The sequence below is a fragment of the Protopterus annectens genome, chromosome 8.part0, assembly GCF_019279795.1.
Source record: "Protopterus annectens isolate FY-2018-M chromosome 8.part0, PAN1.0, whole genome shotgun sequence".
NCBI lineage: Eukaryota > Metazoa > Chordata > Ceratodontiformes > Protopteridae > Protopterus > Protopterus annectens.
Window position 1 is genome coordinate 263,945,855 of NC_056741.1, and position 27,371 is coordinate 263,973,225.

Below are 27,371 nucleotides of genomic sequence, written 5' to 3' on the forward strand. Positions count from 1 at the left end.
AAACACGAAGAACATCTGGTAAGCCAAAGAATAAAAAGATAAATATATTTGTCTTTCTTTATAGGATAAGTTATGACAGCCATCTAGCTGTCTGGTAAAGGTTTTCTGAATATGTTCCAACTTCTTCAGTTGCAAAACATTTAATACAAATAAAGGCCCCCATAATCAATAATATGTCTTATACTTTTTAAACAGATCTTTAGTAACACCTATCTATCTTTAGCTTGAGAAACATCAAAGGATATTCCTCATAAGACCATAACATTTCCTAACAATGTTTGTCACATTATATTCTAAGTTAAGATTCATATCTACCATGATACCTAGATCTCTTATTACCTCAGAAGAAACACAATTCTGATTATCCAGGGTGTAAGGATATTGATTATGCCCAAAATGTAAAATGGTATATTTTCCATTGTCAAATCTTGTACCTTTGGTTATCCATTCATATAGGTTATCCAAGTGAAACTGCAACAGACACCAATCGCTAGTATTAGTTACTATACACCCTAAATTAAAATTGTCAGCAATCTACTTAACCATACAGAGTTAGATTTTTGACATTCTGACATCACTAGACCAAATAATAGTGGCCCCAAGACTGAACCCTGAAGCACTCCCTGGCCATCAATCTGTAACTGGAGTAAGAGTTTTTAATTTTCACTCTTTAGGGTCTACCCAGTAGCCATTCAGATACATAGCCAGAGTTATCTGTTCAAATTAAAGTCCTTAAAACTGTTTCATGGGGGACTGAGTGAAAAGCCTCAGCCAGATCCCCAAAAGACATCAGCAGATAGTGAATTATTCAATGAGCTAACAATCTGCTCGCAGAAACCTTATCAAATTAGTGACTAATGATCTCTCCCTGAAAGGAATCCATGTTGATATATACCAGAGCTAAAATCCACAACTTGCTTACAGGAAAGCCACTGTATCCTCTTAAAGCACTTAACCAATATGCAAGTCAAACTAATAGATTTATAGTTCTCTAGCATATATCCTGGTTGACTTTTCAAATTAGGAATTATTATAGCTTCCTTCTACAGCTGAGGAAAAAAATACTTCCTTGAATAATTTTTGAAAAAATAAGTTAAACATGGAATCAACCTTTTGGATATTCCTTTTAAGAAATATCCATTAAGACCCTCAGGTCTCACTGCTGAATTTTGATTTATTTTAGATAAGGCTTACTTCCCAACATCCCTTGGGAGTAATTACTAAACAAACCATCTGCAAACAAGTCCACTAAATACATTTGTGTCCGTGACTATTTCAACAGTATACTGTAAGATTTATCTAGACTACAGTGTCTTAGGTGTTTAAATAAACCCTTGTTATCCTTATGATTAGATTTTTCTCTCAATAGTTATGAGGTACATTTTTCTGAATTAATTGTTCCTATTTGAAACCAATGGGGAATTTTTATAACTTTGTCACAAACTTTTCTTTTTCCTTCTTTGTTAGTTAACTTCAAACTCCACCGGGGATGTCTATCACCCTTAAAAATTATTAACAGAATTGTAGAAGCCATCTCAGTTCTCAGTTATAGATTTATTTTCAAAGATAGCAAACCAGTCCTAAGTGTCAATAGCCTCCTTAATTTCCTCAAAGTCTGATTGATAATGCTTACACTTAAACGGTCAGAGCTTCCCAACTCAGGACCTGTGTTACAGCCATCCAGATTTAATCTCTTAGGAGATCCGCACAACCTCCAGTTAGTTCGTTTCTCTAGTTGCCTTACTCACTGCTAGAGTATAACCATTTGTTAAACTTTCAGTTATCAGATAGTTTAATGCCTTTGATGATGTAGCAAGAGCTATCCAGTCTGCACGAGAAGCATTTCAGTCCCCATTATCTCAAATCTCAAAGTTTGCAACCTCATCCAAATACTCTACTCACCACTGCATACACCTTCATCAGCTGAAAAGGCTAGAACTTTCCAATTACCTGAACTACCTCCAACTCTGTACAGCCCACAAGCTTATTTTCAAACGTAATGCATGTCCAGCACTTGCTAACATTTTACCTTCATATACCCCTCTCAGACCCCTAAGATCTGCCCTCCAAAACCTAATCTCAGTGTATAAACCAAATTGTCCTGCTGGGCAGCTACTTCTATCCGTTACCTTAGCCAAAAAATGGAACTCCCTCCCTCCATCTCTAACAATCTCTGAAAACTTTGAACTCTTCAAAATCCAGCTCCATTCTCACCTCTCCCATAGCTGGAAGTGCAATTGCATACTACCTACCTAACTTATCACATCCAAAGTCCCATTTCCCTTACTTACCAGGGATCTATTCCCCAATAACTACTCTCAGATCACTATCCAACATTTCTAGCCTATGAACAAATTCTACCCTCTACAACGGTTCTCAACCTACAAACATGTAAATATGAAAGATATACTGTATATATATTGCAGTCCAACTGTTCTTACTTGCCATTTTATACCCACAAGATGCTTACTGTGCCTTTTATTAACTATGCATTGACTCCTGTTCACTCTGAACTATGTTGCTTCTACTTTGTACTATGTTTTCTGAATTATGTACTACTTTGTAATATGTATTCTGTATTATGTAGTTTATACTTGTATTATGGAGCTATTCTCCCCTTTTAGCAACTATGTATTGAATTGTTTGACTTTGAACTATATATCTTTTACTTCGTACTATGTATTCTGTACCCATGAACTACCACATAGGTGGTAGTCTACTTAACACCAAAAGTGTGATAAGAGACCTTGGGACACAGGTGGACAGTAGTCTCTCCTTTGATAATCACATCGCCACAGTAGTCAGGAAATCCTTCTTTGTGGCACACTTCATCACAAAAGGTTTCTCATCCAGGAAAAAAGAGGTCATTGTTCCCCTCTACTCGTCACTCATTAGACCCATTATAGAGTACAATGCCCCTTTTGGTATGTACCTCACAAGACATCTACAACTGGAAAGGCCACAGAAATACCTCACAAAGAGGATTACCGGCCTCAAAGAGATGCCCTATGCAGACTGTCTCAAAAAACTGCAGCTTTATTCCGTTGCATATTGCCTACTCAGAGGCGATCTCTGCCTAACACACAAAGCTATGTCAAACCCAGAGCTTTTAGACATGCTCCACTTAAAGAAATCCCAATCCCTACGAGCTACATGCTCTAAGGACCTAAACCTCGTCACCACAATAAACAGAACATGCTGGAGGGATAGATTCCTGTCCCAGAGACTTCCAATACTCTGGAACAAACTACCTATCTATATCAAACAAAGCTCCTCTTCAAGAAAAATCTTGATGATTGGATGGGAGATAGGAAATTCACCCCGGGGATCACTTCTGTGGCTCTGCTCGACAGTGGCACAGGAAAATAATTTTCTTGGGTGGCAAAAGCCAGGGTACCTTTGGCTAGGCTTATATAGGCCCTAGGGCCAATAGCCTAGTACCTACCTATGAACCTATGTAGTTTATACTTGTACTATGGAGCTTTTCTCCCCGAGCCTCCACTGAAAACGGGCTCTTAGAGCCCAGTGGACCTCCCCGGTCACCAAACTGGAAATACATAAATAAATAAATAAATCGATTAATTAATTATATCCACCTTATCCAGGAAACTCTTCCTAACAAGATTTAGAAGTTACTCATCCATCTCCTTTGAAATAATGGAGACCAGTTAAAATATTACCATATCCATTTTTTGTTCCACTGACATCAGTACTCACTACAAGTTCAGAGACCATATCATTAACTTTTGTGACAGAAGCATACTTACTGGTTACATAGATAGTCACCCCACCTCCATTCCTACCAGTTCTAAATGTATGATGACCAGAGAAACCTGGTATTGCTATTGGTTTATTATTGCAACTGAACAAAGTTTTTGTAATCAATAACACATCAGTCCTATTATCAGCTATGCAGGCCTCTAAAATCTTCTAATTTATTTTTTAAACTGTGATCATTTAAAAAGAACATATTTCAAGCTTGCTTATCAGTTAAAACAATAATTTAACTAAAAAAATGTAACTAATTTAGTGAACTAAGTGCAAATTATCCTATTGCTTAAATTACTTAAGTGCAACTCGTCCTTACTAAAGAATTTAGTTTTTTCATTAAACAATTCCCAAAGATATTGGGATTTTGGATGCGGACCCTTAAGGAGAACACCCAAAAATCATACATAGTATTATATTCATAAAACTGTAGGCAGTATTTTAAGAACCAAACCAGCACGAGAATGGAGAAAAGAGATTTTGCTGATAGGGATGACTGTGGTCAGGGATACAGATAATATGCAACAGAGGGCTGGAATTTATTGGAGAAAACTGACAAAGGAGCCAAAAAGGAGCCAAAGTATTAAGAACAAATAACCAGAAAGGAAAGGTAATGGGAAGAGGCCAAGAATTTATTTGGACTGCTGGTTAGAGATTGCCTTCCCTAGAAATGATTGATATCAGAGTATAGGCAAAGAGAAAGAAATGGGGGGGGGGTCCTAAATTAAAGATCAGCACTGGTAGAGTTTTTAATAGAATCTAGAACAGAAGCTGCCGTTAAAAAAGGAATAATTAGTAAAGTATATAAAATATTGCATGATAATTATAAGAATCAATCAGAGGAGCTTAGAAATGATTGGGAAGAGAGACTGGATAAGCAATTCACAAAGAGACAATAGGGGATATATGTATATCTCCCAAATATGCAGCAAGTCTAGAAGATTTAGAATCTTTGCTTGGAAGTGTTTAGATAGGTATTTTTATACCCCAAGTAGACTCCAAAGAATTTTTCCTCAGGTGGATAGCAAATATTGGAGGTGTGACATGGAGGTGTGACAGGCAAGAAAGAGGTAGCTGGGAAAAAGAGTTATGCACTTACCATAACTTGGAATCTGTGCCGTCCACTGTCATTATTCATCATGGATGGGTGTAGGATCTGCCACTGGATCCAAGCCAGCAACTAAGAAGACAGCTCCAGAGCTCAAGCTCCTCCCCTTCCCAAGATCCCTAGCTACCCACAACCCTCAGACTGAGTTTGCTGGATAGTAAAAGGAGGCAGTGAAAACTTCCTAAAAGATGAAAGGATACTAAGGGATACATCCCACACTAACTCCCCATTTACTAGGAGGAGGGGGAAGGAGGGTGGGAACGTGATGAATAATGACACTAGATAGCACAGATTCCAAGTTATGGTAAGTGCACAACTCTTTATCTGATGCTATCTGTGTCATTACTGATCATGGATGGGTCAGAGTCCCTAGCTAACAACCCTGGGAGACCTCATGGAAGGATATGTCAAAGCACAGAAGAATCAAAGGAAGGCCTGCTTCTGGACACCAAATCTAACTTGTAATGAGCAACAAAAGTATTGGGATTAGACCAAGTACCAGCAGCACAAATGTCATCTAAACAGAGTTTAGCCAAGAAGGCAGGAGATGTCGCTACCAACCTAGCAAAGTGAGCTTTGATTGGTCCAGTGAGCTCCAGGTGTCTGCTTTCGTAAATGTAAGAAATACAACTGGCAATCTAAATGAGAAATAGACACCTTGGAAACCACTTGCCCTCTTCTAGCCTGAGAAAATGCAACAAAGAGCTGATAAGACTTTCAAAACTTTCCTGCCCAATTATGATAAAAATGTTGCTGTCTATGAATATCTAAACAATGCAACTGATATTCTACCTTACTGGAAAAATTAGGAAAGTACGCAGGAAGATGAACTGACTGATTAAGATTTGCCACCAAAGTTACCTTAGGGATAAAGGAAGGAGAGACCTATCCTTAGGGAATACCATGAAGGGAGACTTTATGCACAGAGCCTGCAATTCAGACACCCTTCTGGCTGAAGTAATTGCCACCAGAAAGGCAATCTTCCAAGATGGAAATTTAAGGTCACAGGTAGCCGCAGGGGCAAAAGGTTTCTGTGTCAAAAACTGCAGCACCAGAGTGAGATCCCAAGGAGGGGAGGGATCCTTTACAGGAGGTTTGAGCAGAAAGATCCCTTTAAGGAAGGCCTTACACAGCCTAGATGAAAAGGTGGGACTCTCACCCAAATGGAAGTTGGAGATAGCGGCCAGATGGAGATTAATCATAGAAAAATTAGCCCCCTGTTGAAAAAGAGAGGCCAGGAACATCAAGATGTCTGGGACAGATGCTGAAAAGGAGTCTAGATTGTACTGTTTTGCCCAGATAGAAAATCTCCTCCATTTGCTGGAATAAACCTTCTTGGTAGACGGCTTCTGGGAAGCCAAAATAATAGTCTTAACCATGGGAGAAAATCATTGGAATTGGAGGTACCGAGCAGTCAGATGAAGGGTCTGAAGCTTGGGAAGTGGAAGCCCCCAAGGGTGGGAAACGAGATCTGGAATGGGATCTAGTATCCAGGGTGAATATTTCAGATGAGACCAAAGGAGATACAATCATGCCTGATGAGGCCAGAAGAGGACAATGAGGATGAGGGGAGTTTTTAGGTGACGAGCTTTCTGTAAGACCTTGGGAATGAGAAGAGTTGGGGGATATGCTTACAGAAGACCTGGCAGCCAACTGTGAACCAGACCGTCCTTGGGGGACTCCCCTGTTGGGGGATCACGGCAAAGTATTTGCTGCATTTGTGATTGATCTGAGAGGAAAAAGACTGCAGCAAGGAAGACCCCAGCATTCGAACATCTGACTTGCCACTGATGGATTTAGGGACCACTCATGAGGATTCGGGACATATCTGCTGAGTTTGTCGGCTAAGATGTTGGAACTGCCAGGAATATGCATTGCAAGAAGAAAGTGCTTGGAAAACATTGACCATTCTCACACTCTTATGGCCTCTCTGCACAGGCAATAAGATAGTGTTCCCCCCTGCTTGCTGATGTACCAGACCATTGCCATGTTGTCTGACTGAACTGCAACAATCCCGAGAGGGGGAGAGTCTTGGAAGGCTTGCAACTTTAGAAGGACTGCTCTCATCTCCAGGATACTAATGTGCAATTTGGTCTCTAAGGGGGACCACATGCCTTGGACAGTCTTTCCCCAATAATGCCCCCCCACTCCAACAGAGAGGCGTACGTGGTCACCATGGCTTGGGGTTGGGGAAAACAGAAGGGTCTGCCTAGAAGAAGGTCCTGAGCTTGGAGCCACCAAGCAAGGTGATGTCTGCAGACTTGAGAAATCTTGATGGTCATGGACATGGGATGAAGGTGGTCTGACCACTGCACTGCAAGGGTCCATTGTAGAATTTGCATGTGATATCTGGTGAGAGGGACTAACTGAATTGCCGCCGCTATGGAGCCTAGGCCTTGCAAAATTAAGTGAACTGAGGGGCCATTCCAGATCCAGAAGGAAACTGATCTGATCCCAAATCATCTTAACTCTGCGTGGGGGAAGTGCTGCAGTCTCTGACACCATGTGCAGAAGAACCCTGATAAATTCCAAGCTCTGAAATGGGACAGGATAAGATTTGGGCAGGTTGACTGTGATGCCTAGGTTCTGAAAGAGACTACGTGTGTAATCCGTGGCTATAATGACTTGATGCCTTGTGGGTGCCATGAGGAGCCAATCGTCCAGATATGGAAAGACCTGGAAACCTTGCAGCCGGAGATGGGCCACTACTACTGCCATACATTTGGTGAACACCTGCGGAGGCCTGAGATGAGACCAAAGGGCAGGGCTCTGAACTGATAGTGATAGGCCCCCAACCGGAAGCGCAGGTATCTCCTGGAGTGTCTATTTTCATGTGATAGTAAACGTCCTTGAGATCCACTGATCCCATCCAATCGTCCCTGCACAGAAGAGGCAGAATGGACTGAAGAGTGACCATCTGGAATTTTGACTTCTTGACTGAAATTTAACACACTAAGGTCCAGAATAGGACACAGCCCCCCGGTCTTTTTGGCCAATAAAAAGAAGACACAGTAAGTCCTGGACCAGGATGGCTATTTTTTGAAGAAGATCTCGAACCTCTAGAGGGGCCAACTCCCTCTGGTGGGGTGAAACATCCAGGAGAAATTTTTGAGCTGAAGAGGGCTGAAAAAAGGTATTAAGTAACCCCTGGACACAATGTTCAACACCCACTGATCCGAGGTAATACTTGACCAGGCTAGTGGGTGGAGGAAGAGATGACCCCCAACTGCCTCCAAGGCAGGATAGCCAGGCAGCACTTTAGGAGCACTGAGAGGGCTTGTGCAAGAAGGGTTCTCAGGAGCCCTGATTCTGTGGACCCCCTCTGCCTCTGTGGTAGGGTCTGTTGTCAAACACCCCTCTTCCAGGCTGCACGAAGAGGATTCCTGAGAAGCATCCTGGAAGGAAGACTGAGACCTGTGGAACCACAGTTTTTTACTACCCTTCTGATTTTTTAGAAAAGGATCATTGGGGAGTAAAGAACTTGATCCCGACCACAGACAGAGTCTTTTCCTCCTGTGGACAGAGTCTTTCCCTCCTGCTCGCTACGGGTTAAAGTTTCTTTTACCGAAGGACTAAACAAAGTTGATCCATCAAAAGGAGCGTTGGTGAATGATGCCTTGACATTATCCGCAAACCTGCTAAGGAGAAGCCAGGCATGATGCATAATGGCAATGCTGGTGCCCGCTGCTCGAGGGGTGGCCTCCACTGCATTGGAGATCAACTTCATTGAGGCATTAGCTAAGGAAGTCAGAGTGGATAGCTTTGGAGAGACCAATTTAAGACTCTATATCAGCAACATTGCAGCAGAGTAAAGTGCGCCATGCTGTTGGTTGCCCTCAGTCCGAATGTAGCTGAGGCAAACATGCCTTTCCCAAAATGGTCAATCGTTTGAGACTCCCTGTTTGGGGGATGGACCGTGGAGCTCTGTTTAGCGAGCTCCTTTTTTGTAGCTGCGGCCACCACAATAGCATCAATGGGAACGCCTTTGCTCCAAAATGCTTTGCCTTTGAGGGGACTTAAGAACTTAACAGCTCTTTTGGGAACTGGTTCTACTGTGTCCAGCTCTTTCCACGCCTGCTGGAAATTTATTTATATTTGTTGACCGGGAGTGTCCGACTGGACGTAGGTCCATTTTCAGCGGAGGCCCGGGGAGAAAAGCTCCACAGTTAAAATAAACAGACAGTAGTTACATTGGATTACATAGCGATTAACAATTTACATAGCAATTACTTACAACATATTTACAGATGAAGAACATAGTACATCAGTAGACAACTAGAATCTTTTTCTGTGAAGTACATAACAGACATTAACAAATGTTACAAGAAGAAGTTCCTGCTGTATAATAAGTACTGGCTTATGAGTATCTGAGCTTGCTATAATCAATGTAGTTAGTGGAGTGGAAAGAAAGGTAGTGTTTGGATGGGGTGGGTGATATTAGAGTGTGAGTTGAAAGGGCATAGCCAGCAAGTTTTTAGGTGCGCTTTTAGTAAAGTTTTGAAGTGGGTGAAATGAGCTGGACAAGCTCATCGGCACGGGGAGACACTCGGGTAGAAGATGGGCCCATCCTGAATGCCTTCAGGAACACTGATTCCTCCAAAGATGGAGCAGGGGAAGACCAATCGCCTTGCTCTTTAAGGATCTCGAGGATGTCCCCAAAGGACACTTCCTCAGGCAGAAGCCTGGGAGACCAGTCTCCTTCCTCAAAATCTATGTCTTCCGGGAGAGACTCTTGAGGGGAGTCCAAGTGCCTCCTCCACGTCCTCTTCTGAGGAGGTTCCTCCACAGTGGGCTCTGGGGAGGACTCGGAAGAGAAAGGGCCCCCAATGGGGGCAATGCCCGTCCAAAGGCACTCATGGGAGGTCTGATCCTGGTTGGATGATGAGGTCTCACCATCCAATGTTGAAAGAGGCTGGAGAGGATTCAGAGCTGAGGTACAGGCAGCTGCTCATCCACAGCCGGTCCTCTCCATCACCCAGAAAGCCAACGGGCTGGACAAAGCCCCCTCATCTGTCCCATCAGCCGCAGCTGACTGGGATGGGAGAGAAGACCCAGACATAACACCGATGTCCTCAGACTATATTGGTCCCGAGCTGTCCAAGTCGGAGGCCCCCCAAGTGGAGAGAACGGTCTGAAAACTTGGGTCCCGATCCCATTACCCAGTGACCCCCACTGACCTTATAGGGCCGAGCCACCACCAGCTCCAAGGGCAACGGAGCAATGGAGCAGAATCCAACAGGGACCCAGACAGTGTGGAAAGGAAAGAAATGCCAGACACTGCTGGTCTCTCCCCTAGGGATGCCTGGATCCTTGGGCCTTGAGAAAGCTCCTCATCATCCTATCCATATCTGAGGGGAGCAGACTCCTGGTAGAAATGGAAGATAGCGAGGAATGGCTGGACCTAGCCGAATGTCTGTGTTTCTGGGAGGGAGACCTGCTTGGTAGCCCCAGATCCGATCTTCTAGCTCTGGAGGGAAAACTTTCAACAATGAGGGGCCAACTCCCTCTGGTGGGGTGAAACATCCAGGAGAAATTTTTGAGCTGGAGAGGGCTGAAAAAAGGTATTAAGTAACCCCTAGACACAATGTTCAATACCCACTGATCCGAGGTAATACTTGACCAGGCTAGTGGGTGGAGGAAGAGATGACCCCCAACTGCCTCCAAGGCAGGATAGCCAGGCAGCACTTTAGGAGCACTGAGAGGGCTTGTGCAAGAAGGGTTCTCAGCAGCCCTGATTCTGTGGACCCCCTCTGCCTCTGTGGTAGGGTCTGTTGTCAAACACCCCCCTTCCAGGCTGCACGAAGAGGATTCCTGAGAAGCATCCTGGAAGGAAGATTGAGACCTGTGGAACCACAGTTTCTTACTACCCTTCTGATTTTTTAGAAAAGGATCATTGGGGAGTAAAGAACTTGATCCCGACCACAGACAGAGTCTTTCCCTCCTGTGGACAGAGTCTTTCCCTCCTGCTCGCTATGGGTTAAAGTTTCTTTTACCGAAGGACTAAACAAAGTTGATCCATCAAAAGGAGCGTTGGTGAATGACGCCTTGACATTATCCACAAACCTGCTAAGGAGAAGCCAGGCATGATGCATAATGGCAATGCTGGTGCCCGCTGCTCGAGGGGTGGCCTCCACTGCATTGGAGATCAACTTCATCGAGGCATTGGCTAAGGAAGTCAGAGTGGATAGCTTCGGAGAGACCAATTTAAGACTCTATATCAGCAACACTGCAGCAGAGTAAAGTGCGCCATGCAGTTGGTTGCCCTCAGTCCGAATGTAGCTGAGGCAAACATGCCTTTCCCAAAATGGTCAATCGTTCGAGACTCCCTGTTTGGGGGATGGACCGTGGAGCTCTGTTTAGCGAGCTCCTTTTTTGTAGCTGCGGCCACCACAATAGCATCAATGGGAACGCCTTTGCTCCAAAATGCTTTGCCTTTGAGGGGACTTAAGAACTTAACAGCTCTTTTGGGAACTGGTTCTACTGTGTCCAGCTCCTTCCACGCCTGCTGGAAATTTATTTATATTTGTTGACCGGGAGTGTCCGACTGGAAGTAGGTCCATTTTCAGCGGAGGCCCGGGGAGAAAAGCTCCACAGTTAAAATAAACAGACAGTAGTTACATTGGATTACATAGCGATTAACAATTTACATAGCAATTACTTACAACATATTTACAGATGAAGAACATAGTACATCAGTAGACAACTAGAATCTTTATCTGTGAAGTACATAACAGACATTAACAAATGTTACAAGAAGAAGTTCCTGCTGTATAATAAGTACTGGCTTATGAGTATCTGAGCTTGCAATAATCAATGTAGTTAGTGGAGTGGAAAGAAAGGTAGTGTTTGGATGGGGTGGGTGATATTAGAGTGGGAGTTGCAAGGGCATAGCCAGCATGCTTTTAGGTGCGCTTTTAGTAAAGTTTTGAAGTGGGTGAAATGAGCTGGACAAGCTCATTGGCAGGGAGAGACACTCAGGTAGAAGATGGGCCCAACCTGAATGCCTTCAGGAACACTGATTCCTCCAAAGATGGAGCAGGGGAAGACCAATCGCCTTGCTCTTTAAGGATCTCGAGGATGTCCCCAAAGGACACTTCCTCAGGCAGAAGCCTGGGAGACCAGTCTCCTTCCTCAAAATCTATGTCTTCCGGGAGAGACTCTTGAGGGGAGTCCAAGTGCCTCCTCCACGTCCTCTTCTGAGGAAGTTCCTCCACAGTGGGCTCTGGGGAGGACTCGGAAGAGAAAGGGCCCCCAATGGGGGCAATGCCCGTCCAAAGGCACTCATGGGAGGTCTGATTCTGGTCGGATGATGAGGTCTCACCATCCAATGTTGAAAGAGGCTGGAGAGGATTCAGAGCTGAGGTACAGGCAGCTGCTCATCCAGAGCCGGTCCTCTCTATCACCCAGAAAGCCAATGGGCTGGAAAAGCCCCCTTATCTGTCCCATCGGCCGCAGCTGACTGAGATGGGAGAGAAGACCCAGACATAACACCGATGTCCTCAGACTATATTGGTCCCGAGCTGTCCAAGTTGGAGGCCCCCCCCAAGCGGAGAGAACGGTCTGAAAACTTGGGTCCCGATCCCATTACCCAGTGACCCCCACTGACCTTATAGGGCCGAGCCACTGCCAGCTCCAAGGGCAACGGAGCAATGGAGCAGAATCCAACAGGGACCCAGACAGTGTGGGAAGGAAAGAAATGCCAGACACTGCTGGTCTCTCCCCTAGGGATGCCTGGATCCTTGGGCCTTGAGAAAGCTCCTCATCATCCTATCCATATCTGAGGGGAGCAGACTCCTGGTAGAAATGGAAGATAGTGAGGAATGGCTGGACCTAGCCGAAAGTCTGTGTTTCTGGGAGGGAGACCTGCTTGGTAGCCCCAGATCCGATCTTCTAGCTCTGGAGGGAAAACTTTCAACAATGATCGGATCCGACAAAACTGTCAGATCAGAGGGCCTGGTGGGATCACAGGATATACAGGGTACGGCTGTCAGATCCAAGGAAGGTCTAGGTCGGTTTGGATCAGAGGACCTCCAAGGCTCCAAGGTCTCATATCTGACAGAAGCAGCCAGGGCTCTCAGAGAAGAGAGCCCAGATACAAAGCTAGGGAGGCTGGTCTTGGATTCGGGGAGCTGTGATCAGACAGCCTCGGCTTTTTGGCAGAAGAATCCCACGAGGAGGAAGACTTCCTTCTGTGATCTGAGGGAGGCTTAGAAGGGGACCCCCCTAACCAAGGGCCCCTTTTTGGCCAGCCCTTTCACTAGAAGTTTGTTCCTGCATTCTAGGAGAGCCCTGGAGTTGAATCTGGCACAAATGTCGCACTCAACCTCCAGATGGGTCTCTCCTAAGCAGTAAGCATACTCCTCGTGCGTGTCGGAATGAGGCATTTTCCGACTGCACGAGGAGCACTTTTTGAATCCAGTGGGTTTTGCAGACATCACACACACACACACACACACACACACACACACACACACACACACACACACACACACACACACACACACAAAGACCACTGGCACACAGCACTACAACAAAGGGAGTGGGAGGGGATAGAAAGGCTACCTAAAGACCAGGAAAGAAAAAAAGATTGGGAATATGGGTAATAAGGACCTTACAAAACTAAGTTAGAGTGCTACCGGGAGGGGAGGAAACTAACCAAAAAGGCAGAAAGAAGGTAGGAGATCAAAAGGAGGAAGAAGGAAAAATTCCAAAAAGAAAGGAAAGGCTACTTATCTGAATGAGGTTCTAACTTGAGCTGCAGGAAGTACGTCTTGATCAAATTGTGGCAAATGAGATCTGAGAGTTGTGGGTAGCTAGGGATCTTGGGAAGGGGAAGAGCTTGAGCTCAGGAGCTGTCTTCTTAGTTGCTGGCTTGGATCTAATGTTAGATCCTACACCCATCCATGATCAATAAAGACACTGATAGCATCAGATCATGTTTTTTGGAAGTGTAATGAGCTGGCAGACTTTAGGGATTCCCAGCAAACCTCTCTGTCAGAAATGCTGGGTAGGTGGATTGGACTGTCTGGGGAGATAATTTTTTTGAATTATGCTACAGAATCGGAATTGCCTAGACATAGTAAAGCCTTGCTGAGTCTAATTATGGTGGCTGCCATAAAAGCAATTACTAGAAAATGGAAATCAAAGTTTAGACCAATTTTACTAGAAGTAGTGAATATAATAACAGAGATGAAACAACTGGAGAGGAGATCTTTAGAAAACGGAGGGAGCAAACTACATAGGAAAACATGGGAATTGTGGGAACAATATATATACAGAGCAGGAATGACGTTTAAGAGTCAGGATTTGAATGAGCCATATAATGCTTAACTGACAATGACTGGATGGTTTATAAGTGCTGTATAATGTTTGCAACTACAGTTGTTTCAATGGTGCCTGTGATGTAAACTGCTTGCAAGTAAAGCGGTATCAGTTTGTATGTTTTTCATTTATATAAATGTAAGATTGCCTTTGTCATATGTGAAAATTTAATAAAGATGTTTTGAAAAAAATTCCCAAAGATAGATTACTTGAACAGAATTATGTAAAGATATGCACCTTATCCAATTTGTAACAGACCTTGCTTGCCATCTAATCTCACCCTAAAAACGTGGAACTGGAAGATCACTGAAAACCAACTTAAATATGAAATGTTTAATCAAATCAATAATGTTGTTTATGGCTACTTCAAATACATCATCATTTGTACTTTCTACATTGGTAACATCCACACACAACAATGAAAAGGTCATCTCATTCCTTTTGTGAATAAGCATTTGATACTATCTTTTATATTTAACATATTGCTACCATGTAAAGATGATACAGTGAACTGTTCTGGTTTAGTCTTGGAATAATATTCCTTACACTTCTTAAAAATGAACCCCCAATTATTAACACACGATTACAGATTTTGGTGTTACAATTACCTATATTACCATTAGTATAGACTGATTTTCATCTATAGCCCTACGGCGAAACTTCTTAAGAGACAAGAGTACAAGATTCATCAACTGAACATTCTTCTGTCTCATTCCATAAACGTTTATTTGTGGACACAGAACCAGTTTTGCTAAATACATCCCCTGAATCACCTCTAGCCTGACTTATTGCCCAGTTAAGCACAAAAAAAGATTTATCTGCTTTGTGTACCATAGCCTAATCAAATACATTCTCTTCCAATTGTGTATCTCTCTTATTCTCAAAATGTATCAAATTAATTGGTAATTCACCCACCCTACTATGTTCATCCAAACCCTCTCTTGCTTTATTAGCAAATATAACTGATGAGAAAATACAGTTATCTGTTTGAGTTGACTTACACATTTGGGTAAAAGTAGTCTGAACTGCTGATTTAAAGTTTTAATCTTTGAGAAAGGGCAGATTTGAATGCCATCAGATGGACTTTACCAAAATATTTATTACCGTACTCATTATTTTCCTTAAAATCTTCTGAAGCAGTTCCATATATAAGGCAGCCTTTACATTTAACTAAGTGCCCCTTGTTAACAGGTTACTTAAACAAAATGCATCCATAAGAAAGAAATTATCACTTACTAAATAATCTACCCCACACAACCTCATACAGCCCAACACACCTAACACACAAAGAAGCAAAAACTTGTCTTTGCGTCAACATGAGACGTGTCTGTTCATGAGGTTGACTATACTAACACGCACTCAAAATCAAATGAACACAACCCCTGAATGACTGCAGCCTCAATACTTGATGCTTATCAAATAGTTGTTTCAAAAACAGTTGAACAGTCCCCAGTTATCACAATGCCCTTTTAGCAAGCGTCATTAACTGCTGGAAGTATTATACAATTGAATAGTACCATAATGAAAGTGATCACTTCTTTGAAGGTTGAAATGAATTAGAGAACTGAAAAAGAGTTTGTGATACCATCAGGATCCTTGACAGCAAAGTCACTGAACACAGTCTTCCTGCTGAGATGACTAAAGATAGAGGAGATGGTACAAGTTCAGTTCCTTTAAATTCATGCATTACAATCAGTTAAGTTCCTTTCAATTCAGGCCTTAAGATCTTGCAAAAACAGCAATGTGCAGAAGACTGGCTCCAATCTGTCTTCATACCAATCCTAATAAAACCAAGCACATCAGACTGCACAGATCACTGGACAATATCACTGATAAGCCAGGTCAGCAAGACACTCAAGAGTCCTGCTTAACTGCAGGCGTCAGCGTTTGAATGGGAGCTGACAAAACAAATGGTCTCAGGAATGGAGATGGTACTTGAGGCAAATTGTTCAACCTTTGTATAATTACAGAAAAAAGTGCAGCACACAACTCCTATATATGACATTTGTTGACTAAAAAGCTCGGCAGATCATTGTAGGTTCTGGAATGTGCTATGTCAAATGGATGGGAGCAATAATATAGCTGGGGTCATCAGAAAGCTTTACATAAACCAACTAACAGCTGTTAAGAGTACATAATGTTTTCTCAGATGCATTCCGACTGAAGAAGGAAGTTCAGCAAGGTTCTCTGTTATGACCTGTTTAGCTATAATCTGTACAATGAAGACAAGACAAAGAACTTTGCATATTAGCAGCTAGGTCCATTACGCTGATGATAATGTCACCAAAGGAATTCCAGCAGTTACTAGGCAAGATGTATAAGGTGACAAGAGAATACTCTTCAAGAAGTAAACACCATCAGAATGAAGACTAATGTTTTTTGACAAGAGGAAACCTTTGATACACGCTGCTGTAGAACAAGTCTTGAGCAACAGGATGTGTTCATGTATGTTGGTGTTCGATTAGTATGCCAAATGCAGTAAGGAAATTCAGGTCAGTTTAGGTGTGGTTAGGTCATCGATTAGACTGCTTGTTTAAATATAAGCAAATTGAAATTGGTATCAGTCCAGATGCCACTCACTGGTTTACAAACTTCCTCACTAACAAACACTTCAGAGTTAAAATAGAATCCTCCCAATCTGAAGCTGTACACATTACCAAAGGTGCACCACAAGGACTTATTCTTGGCCCCCCTTCCTTTTCTGCATATTAATAACACACTTCCTTGTGACCTCCGCCATCTCCCACTCTTTCTCTTTGCTGACATGGTCATTTACCTTTCAGGTCACTCTCACACCAACATTTAAAGCCAACTCCAGTCAGACATACATGACCCCCTCCAATGAATTACTTCTTAACCCCTCCAAGACCAAAATTATGCATTTTGTAACTCCGCAGAACATTCACCAAGCACCTGATGCTTTAACTATCGGTGATTTATGCAACCATTTCATAGAAACTTCTATTTCCACACAGACTGAGAGCCAAAATAAACTCCCTCCTGTTCTGGACCAAAAAGATCTCTCCATTTCTATACCGAATGACATAGCAACCACTGGCAAAGAAATTCTCCTTTCTTAACTTGAATATGGACTTCCTATTTTTGCTTTTTCCTCGAAGAAAAACACTGCCACAATACAGACAACCTCTAACAGCATCTGCCGACTCATTACAAACTCACCTCTCTGTGATCATCACTGTATGAGCCTACAAAAAGCCAAATGGCTACCCATAAACAAACATCTAACCTACTGTTAGGATCCCAACTCTACAAACTACTCCAACTCTACACATTTACTCCTCTTGCAGCAAGACTTCATGAAAAAAAACTGCTTACACAACCTAAGACACTACTCACAAGCAACACCAACTCCCATTACCCCTAGAACCAAACTCAACAGCACTGCACATGCAACCTCCATTCGGGCACTTGCTTTCTGGCAAGCTTTTCTCATTGATCTAAAGGAAATAAACACTTACTCCAAATTCAGAAGGCAACTCAAAAGCACTGCAACATGCAAGCCAAACATGCCCGTTTCAGGACATAATACTTATCACATTATTCCTGTTTCGGAATGTGTATATATAGATACATATATATATATATATATATATATATATATATATATATACATATGTGTGTGTGTGTGTGTGTGTATAAAGTTTTTTGCATGCAACTAGTCTGAACTACTCTGCTACTGCTCACATCTCTGTTTCTTTTTCTTTCTGTGAAATGTTTTGTATTTTACTTGGGCCAAGCCTGTAAATGGTCAATACTGATCAGTTCATGCACTACCCTGGTTAACACATACATGCAAGCGTCTGTTTGTACAATAAGCACGGCCATAAAGCTTAGAATCTTGAAAATACTAGTCTGCTTACTGCATCAGAGATAGACTATGAGGAAGACATTTGAAACTTGAGCCTTTTCTGAATGGGATAGAATGAACAAAAGTTAAATGAGTTCATAAGACAGGCACAGCTGATCAGCAAGAGATGTTTGTTTTCACTCCACGAACAAACCTCACAGTACAGAAACAAAAACAATAACTCTGCTACAGTTCTCAGCGCGTTTTCGTCAACATGCACTTCATCAGAAAAGATAAACAGTGCTCAGTGTGCTAAATTTATAAGTCAGATGTTATTTAAATCTACAAATAGTGTCTCCTAACTAATTAAAATGTTAATATATTCAATTAACATCCTTGTTGTGGGCGGCCACGGTGGTGCAACGGTTAGCGTTGTCGCCTCACAGCAAGAGGTTCTCCGGTTCGATTCTCGGCTGGGTTGCCTTCTGTGCGGAGTCTGCATGTCCTCCCTGTGGTCGCGTGGGTTTCCTCCGGGTGCTCCGGTTTCCTCCCTCATCCCAAAGACATGCTGTAGGTGGATTGGACACTCTAAATTGGCCCTAGGTGTGAGTGTGTGCTTGTGTGTGTGCCTTCAGTGGAAGGTTGGGCGCTGGGCTGGCAACTCGACACCGTAAAACTCCACTGCCAATCATGACCAGACAGATGATCCGCTGTGGCGACCCCTAACCGGGAAAAGCCAAAAGAAGAAGTTGTTGAAATTACAGATTCCTTAATAACGCAAAGAAACAATATCACCATCTAGTGGTGAAACAAAAACTGTACAGGCAGGAATACATAATAAAAATGTATATAAATATTGTATGCTCTAAAAACCATTTTAATTAATACATAAAAAATGTACCTGTGTGCAGAATGTTTGAAAAACATGTGAAAATGTATGTATAAAAATGTTAAAATGTGTATAAAAAGTATATATATAAATATATATATATATATATATATATATATATATATATATATATATATATATATATATATCAATATATAAAAGTACAACTGATATATGGATGAGTGGTTATAACTTGGCTGATCTCAACTTTAATACAGGTTTTAGAGAGATCATTTCATTTAAACCTGGGTGACTGGTAGCCTCAAGCATTAATTGCCAAAATAACTCTCTGTATTCTAAAGAGGAATCCCAAGGACCACCCCTGGGGTCGGGGGGTAATACCTCTATGACGAAGAACAGGAATTTTGCAGATTTACATGTTAAAGTATGTTTAAACAAAGCGTTGTTAGTGTTTTCCTTCCTTACGTCATATAGGTGCTCATACACCCTTTGTCTCAGCCTTCTCTCAGTTTTCCCTATATAAAAGGAATCACATGCCTCACAGGTCACCATGTATACCAAACCACAAGTATTGCAATTTGCAAATCCTTTAGTGGTGATAATTTTGCCTCTAATTTTCAAATATATTTTCTCACCTTAATTGATGTTAACACAGTAATGGCAGCTTCCACATTTATGTGTACCCAACTTGTTTGAGAGATGTGTGACCTGTTTTCCACCCTCAAGTATGTTCTTAATGTTGCGTCCTTTTTTAAATACTACTTTTAAGGGTTCTTCAAAGTTCAGATTCAGATCTGAAAAACTGGCAAACCTATTCCACTCGTCATTAATAATATTTTTAACTATGTTGGTTTCGCCGTTTAAAGTAATAGTCAAAGTTGAATTGTAGTGTTTTATATCTGCTGGAGAATTGTTTTTAGTGTTGGTGTTGCAAAACATTTTTGTTGAATTCCCCAGGATAGGCAAAAACCTTGTGGTCCTTGCTGTTTTAACTTCTTGTACCAGTCTTTCTAACAAATCATCGGGGTAACCTCTTTCTCGAAACTTACTTGCAATAAATTCACATTCTATCTGGAAATCTGTCTCATCTGAGGTCATCCTGCTAGCTCTTACTAGCTGGCCCTTGACAATTGCCTTCTTTTGATAAGGGGGGGGGGGTGAGAACTAGAAAAATGCAAGTAGGTGTTAGAAAAGGTCTCCTTACTATAAAGTTTAGATTTCAACCCCTGAGTTGTTCTCTGTGTGCTCACATCTAAAAAACTAAGTTGGGAACTGTCTATTTTGTACGTAAATTTTAGAAAATCAATGGTATGTGAGACATATTCGTAAAACTCAAGAAACTGGTCAGCAGTGCCATTCCAAAAAAGACAAATGTCCAAAAAACAACCATAGTTAATTCCACAAAATTTTGAAATGGGAATTGAAAATGAATTTATTTTCCCAACTGAGTAATATAATGTTGGCATATAAGCGTGCACAATGTGTACCCATGGCTACACCCTTTAATTGTCTGTAATACTCACCCTGAAAGTATATATAATTGTTTTTCAAAATTAAGTCCATAAGAATCAAACAGGTACGAAACTTGTTAAAGGAAATGGAAATTTGACTCTCCATACATTGCTCAAACCATAAAAGACCTGTTTCATGGGGAATGCAAGTAAATAGGTCCACCACATCCAAAGAAATAAAAAATGGGGCATTTGTTTTTTGTAGGGCATCAATGTGTTTCAAAAAATCCCACGAGTCTTTTAAAATGTTGGAATGTTCCAATATAAATGGCTTCAAATGGAAGTCAATACATTTGGCTAAGGGGGCTGTCAAAGAGCCCTCCGCTGTAACAATGGGTCTAAGAGGTGGGTCCAAATGGTTCTTGTGGACCTTGGGTATACCAAAAATAGAAGGAATTTTCGGTTTCTCAACATGTAGGTAGTTGTAAGTTTCTAAGTCAACAAGCTCCTCAAGAAGTAAGTCGTTAAGACATATTGAAACTTTCCTTTTCACAATGTTAAACTCATTCAAGGACACTCTTTCATATGTATTTTCATCATTCAACATGTTTAGCATTTTTGCATGAAGCCTGATAAAGGAGAAGGGGTGGTTCTGATGGACCAAATAGACTATGAAGTCAAAATGCTAAACATGTTGAATGATGAAAATAGATAAGAGTGTCCTTGAATGAGTTTAACATTGCGAAAAGGAAAGTTTCAATATGTCTTAACAGCTTACTTCTTGAGGGGCTTATTGACTAAGAAACTTACAACTACCTACATGCTGAGAAACCAAAAATTCCTTCTATTTTTGGTATACCCAAGGTCCACAAGAACCATTTGGACCCACCTCTTAGACCCATCGTTACAGTGGAGGGCTCTTTGACAGCCCCCCCCCCCAGCCAAACATATTGACTTCCATTTGAAGCCATTTATACTGGAACATTCCAACATTTTAAAAGACTCGTGGGATTTTTTGAAACACATTGATGCCCTACAGAAAACAAATACCCCATTTTTTATTTCTTTGGATGTGATGGACCTATTTAATTGCATTCCCCATGAAACAGGTCTTTTATGGTTTGAGCAATTTATGGAGAGTCAAATTTTCACTTCCTTTAACAAGTTTCATACCCGTCTGATTCTTATGGACTTAATTTTGAAAAACAACTTTATATACTTTCAGGGTGAGTATTACAGACAATTAAAGGGTGTAGCCATGGGTACACATTGTGCCCCCTTACATGCCAACATTATATTACTCAGTTGGGAAAGTAAATTAATTTTCAATTCCCATTTCAAAATTTTGTGGAATTACTATGGTCGTTTTTTGGACATTTGTCTTTTTGGAATGGCACTGCTGACCAGTTTCTTGAGTTTTACGAACATGTGTCACATACCATTGATTTTCTAAAATTTACTTACAAAATAGACAGTTCCCAACTTAGTTTTTTAGATGTGAGCATACAGAGAACAACTCAGGGGTTGAAATCTAAAATTTATAGGAAGGAGACCTTTTTTAACACCTACTTGCATTTTTCTAGTTCTTACCCCCTTATCAAAAGAAGGCAATTGTCAAAAGCCAGCTAGTAAGAGCTAGCAGGATGACCTCAGATGAGACAGATTTCCAGATAGAATGTGAATTTAATGCAAGTATGTTTCGAAAAAGAGGTTACCCCGATGATTTGTTAGAAAGACTGATACAAGAAGTTAAAACAGCAAGGACCACAAGGTTTTTGCCTATCCTGGGGAATTCAACAAAATTTTTTTGCAACACCAACACTAAGAACAATTCTCCATCAGATATAGAACATTACAATTCAGCTTTGACTATTACTTTAAACGGCGAAACCAACATAGTTAAAATTATTATTAATGACGAGTGGAATAGGTTTGCCAGTTTTTCAGATTTGAATCTGAGCTTTGAAGAACCCTTAAAAGTAGTATTTAAAAAAGGACGCAACATTAAGAACATACTTGAGGGTGGAAAACAGGTCACACATCTCTCAAACAAGTTGGGTACACAAATGTGGAAGCTGCCATTACTGTGTCAACATCAATGAAGGTGAGAAAATATATTTGAGAAGTAGAGGCAAAATTATCACCACTAAAGGATTTGCAAATTGCAATACTTGTGGTTTGGTATACATGGTGACCTGTGAGGCATGTGAATGTGATTCCTTTTATATAGGGAAAATCGAGAAGGCTGGTTGTATGAGCACCTATGTGACGTAAGGAAGGAAAACACTAACAACGCTTTGTTTAAACATACTTTAACATGTAAATCTGCAAAATTCCTATTCTTCGTCTTAGAGGTATTACCCCCCAACCCCAGGGGTGGTCCTTGGGAGGTCTCTTTAGAATAGATAGAGTTATTTTGGCAATTAATGCTTGAGGCTACCAGTCACCCAGGTTTAAATGAAATGATCTCTCTAAAACCTGTATTAAAGTTGAGATTAGCCAAGTTATAACCACTCACCCATATATCAGTTGTACTTGTGTGTGTGTGTATATATATATATATATATATATATATATATATATATATATATATATATTTATATATACTTTTTACACACATTTTAACATTTTTATACATACATTTTCACATGTTTTTCAAACATTTTGCACACAGGTACATTTTTTATGTATTAATTAAAATGGTTTTTAGAGCATACAATATTTATATACATTTTTACTATATATTCCTGCCTGTAAAGTTTTTGTTTCACCACTAGATGGTGATATTGTTTCTTTGATTTGTTAAGGAATCTGTAATTTCAGCAACAAGGATGTTAATTGAATGTATTAACATTTTAATTAGTTAGGACACACCATTGGTAGATTTAAATAACATCTGACTTATAAATTTAGCACACTGAGCACTGTTTAGCTTTTCTGATGAACTGCATGTCGACGAAAACGCGCTGCAGCGTTATTGTTTTTTGTTTCTGTACTGTGAGGTTTGTTCGTGGAGTGAAAACAAACATCTCTTGCTGATCTGCTGTGCCTGTCTGAGTTTACCAGTGTGAGTTTGGGCACATTGACCACTTATTTTTATTAAATGAGTTCATCTTACAAAAATTACAGACACCTATCAAATGATGAAAATTACTGTCCCAACAAATTTTGAGGTACTTTGTCCACTTTACCATGGAGGTGAAGCTGTTAGCACAAATTTTGGAATGAAAGGAGAGGGCAGATGATCAAAAGGTTGGCAAAGCTGGAAGTACATGGATGACATATGCAATAGGGCAGGCCTATCATTGGCATAGGAACACAGTAAAAGTGGATGGTGACCGTTTTTCCAGTTGTTCAGTGTACTTTGATGTTATCTAAGAAATGAATACATGGACAGTAGTGATACATTATGTGTGATGTTTTCTCTTTTCTTTATATCCGTACTACCATGGACTTTGTATACTTGTGTGGGTTTGACCCCACTCCAGAAAATCAGCTTTTGGAGGTGCAGTGTATGTTTCTCAAATAAGTTCATAGGTTGGTACTAGGCTATCGGCCCTAGGGCCTACACAAGCCTAACCATAACAATTCCCTCGTTATTTCTTCCCCAAATGTTTACTTCCCTGGACCCCTGTCTAGCAGGGCAACTGACGGGTACCCTGGGGTGAATTTCCTATCTCCCATCCAATCGTCAAGGTTCCTTTTGAAGAGGGCCAAAGAGGTGCTCTGCTTGACATGTTTGGGCACTCTATTCCAGAGTCTGGGGAGTCTCTGGGTCAGGAACCTATCCCTCCAGCATGTTTTGTTCATTGTGATGACAATGTTTAGATCCCTGGAGCATGTGGCTCTGAGGTATTGGGATTTAAGTGTAGCATGTCCAACAGCTCTGGGTTTGACAAGGCCTTGTATATTAAGCAAGATCGCCTCTGAGTAGACGATAGGTGACAGAGTATAATGTTAAATTTTGTTAAGTTTTGTTTGGCTAAATCGACAGACATATGTATTTAAATTCTTCCATTCAAATGGGAAGCACTGGCTGCTTTCTCCAGTATTTTTCCTTTAACAGGAGAATATTTTGAGTTTCCACTCATGTCTTCATTTCTTGGCAGGGCTGTAAAACTACCAGAGCAAGTGATGAATGAGCTAAGACAAAAATGACAGACTTTGTGAAAGTACTAGGTCCAGTAATCTCTCACAGGAACAGTCAATAGGTCTGCCTTGTTTTGGCATAATAAGGGTACACAGTCAAAGACAGCAAGAAAACTAGATCCACTAAGCTAACAAATGAGAAAAACAGAAGAATATTTGTACAGATTCAATAATTCCCTAAGTGGTGCAAAAGAAATCGAGTGACTACAGATTTACATAATGAAGACAAGAGGTCAGACATGTTTAACTAGTAGCCACAAAATAGAAGTATCACTGCCAGTGATTAAACAGCTGCTGGCCAAAACTGCTTACATAATACAATGCAATAAATCTGTTTGAAAGTCTTGTATGACTACTGTCTAAATAGAAGTTGCTTATGTACTGATGTTAACATAACTTAATATAGGCACGTTTTCCAGGTCTTCCTTTTACAAACCAGCAAAATACAATGTGCTCCAAGTGGTTTACCTTGTCACCCCCAAAACTACAGAGTAGGGCATAGAGAAGACTTTAGGATCCAACACTCAATACTGGTTAGTGGTATGCAACTAAGCAAAATGCACTGGGCTGCAGAAAAATCACTGTCAACAGACAAGTGGTATTACCAATATTAAGCACACATTGTTGAGATTACTAACATCTGCAAGTCATGCACAAATTTAAGCAACACTCCCTCAATTGCAAGACAGGGTCGGGGCTTTCCAGAGACAAGTAAAACAGTTTTATTACCTTATATGGTTTAAAAACAGAAGTATTTGTACTATTTTTGCTTGATGTACAGACGGTTTCCTTCAGAAGCCTGAAGTTTCAAAACTTCGAAATTCAAACGGCTGAGACCAGAAGATCAAGGTTTTGAAACTTTGAACGTTTTGAATGGAGATCTCTGTACAGAGCGGAACATATTATTTACCATTTTCCTCACTGTGGTGCGATCTCGTTCTTGGTATATTTATTTAGCAGGGGGTGCAGGGGGGTTTGATCCCCTGCAAAAATATAAAAAAAAATGTTTGTTTTTATTTTTTTTAATTTTGTTTTTGAAATTTCAAAACTTCAATCTTCAGGTCTTGGTTGGTTGAAGTTCGAAGCTTTAGAAGTGATCTGTACACACACACACACACACACACACATACACACATGGTGAGGGCAATTACTTCGTGAGCTCTGCAGGTAGAAATACTTGGCTTGCATTATGGTTAGGCCTATTTTCAATAATCAAACAGTACCTTAGATGCTGTTCTTACCTGGACTCTAGCTCGGATGACATCCATTGGGTTGGTAAGGGTAGATGCTGTGGCCGCAGCCATGGGTCCTGCAAATGCCTGAAGCACGAGGTATGGGCACCAGCTGGGTGTCAAATAAGACAGCTGCTCTAGGAAGGAGAAGTGTAGGGAACAGAGTTTATTTCACTGATATCAATATGATGCCAAATAAAGTTATTCAGTAACTTTGTAGACTGCAGTTAGCAAACAATGTTTATTACTAAAATAAAAAAAGTTACACCAAACGTGGAATGAATTAAATATCTACACACCACCTACAAGCATTGTTCATACAATTCATTACTTTTGCATCCTTAGCTCTTTTCAAGACCTAGAACAGCATTATGGCTTTAACCATAAAGCAGTGAAAATTTAACAATACCTACCAAAATGATGTTTTCAGTTTTGGCTGCATTGCTCTTTTTTTTCCAAATGTTTTCATAAAGAAAAAAAGACTTTGATGACATCTAATGAGAACTTGGTCCGATCAGTTTGCTGTCACTGTAGATTCTAGTTAATCAACAGCCTATCCCTCCCCCTACAAGGGTCTACTTGACTTGCCAGATACCACATACATTACCACCTGATATACCACAAACTAGTTTACTGCTGCTCATTGGAAAGTATGCAATACAGCCTTTCTGCAGGGGATTCCAAGAAGAGAAGGTGTTGTCCAGGGGAAATGTTAGACAGAATGCAACAGGTGGACAGACGGAGGGCAAAAAAAAGGAGTGAGGGACAAACTATTACAAACAAGGACTAATTTAGGTATGAATAGGGAGGGGGTATACAAGCTAAAAGAGGAGTAGTAGGATAGTGGGACTGGGGTAGAGGATATAGAGCAGGTGGTCCGGTACTGTGGAATGCTGGGCATTAGTCACAAGAGAGGAATGTTGTTGTGGTGGGGGGGATCAGTCTTCATTACAGGAAGCTCCAAGGACTATTTAGGCCTAGTGCCAGGAAGTCAACAGAGAGCCAAGCGGTAAGTGTAGTCAGAGAGGTGTAGGGAAAAAGGTTCTTGCAGTGCATGGAATGTGAAGAGGAATCAATAATCCCATCAAGAAAAAAAAAGGCAATAAAGAAATTAATCATAGAAAGGGAAGGTACACCAAATTGACAAGAAGTGACATTAGGAAGAAAGGGGTAGGGTACTGGTGAGGAGGGGACACAGTATAGAGGATATGGACTGTGCATGGAATGTGAGGCAGAATTAACCATAACATTATGAAAAAAGGGCATTACAGGGATTAGTGACAAAGTGTAGGCTGGGTGGGCCCAATTACACTGCAAAAAGAATTAATTATGGAGAAGGGTGTAAGGGGAGTGGTGAGGAAGAGATGGATTGTATGAAAAGAAAGAAAAGGGGAGATGTGACTGTATTTCATGGATGGTTGGCATGGCAAGTGTAGATCAGGATACGTGGAATGGGCAGATAGTAGATGATACTTCAGTGTAACATAAAAAGATAAGGGTGATTGTAGAAAGTTTTATGGACCCAGTAAAGATAAAGGATGGGTATTTACAGCATTCAATAAGAGAGAACAGTGCATGACAGAAGAAGAGGAACTCAAAGAATAACACAGTGACTTCAGTGTTATGTTGGACTAAGAAATGCATGGATCTGCAAGGGGCAACAGAACTTTGTGAGGAGGAGCTG

General features: G+C 41.1%; 1 protein-coding gene across 4 annotated transcripts in view; it reads right to left on the reverse strand.

Moving 5' to 3' along the window:
- Nucleotides 1–27,371, reverse strand: part of SLC25A44 (solute carrier family 25 member 44) — a 409,314-nt gene that overhangs the window by 166,096 nt on the left and 215,847 nt on the right. For 3 of the 4 annotated variants that reach the window (XM_044079749.1, XM_044079752.1, XM_044079750.1), the window contains one exon: nucleotides 25,697–25,824. In XM_044079749.1, coding sequence (XP_043935684.1) covers nucleotides 25,697–25,824 — 128 coding nt within the window. The remainder of the gene's footprint in view (nucleotides 1–25,696; nucleotides 25,825–27,371) is intronic. The other variant, XM_044079753.1, reaches the window with a different exon arrangement.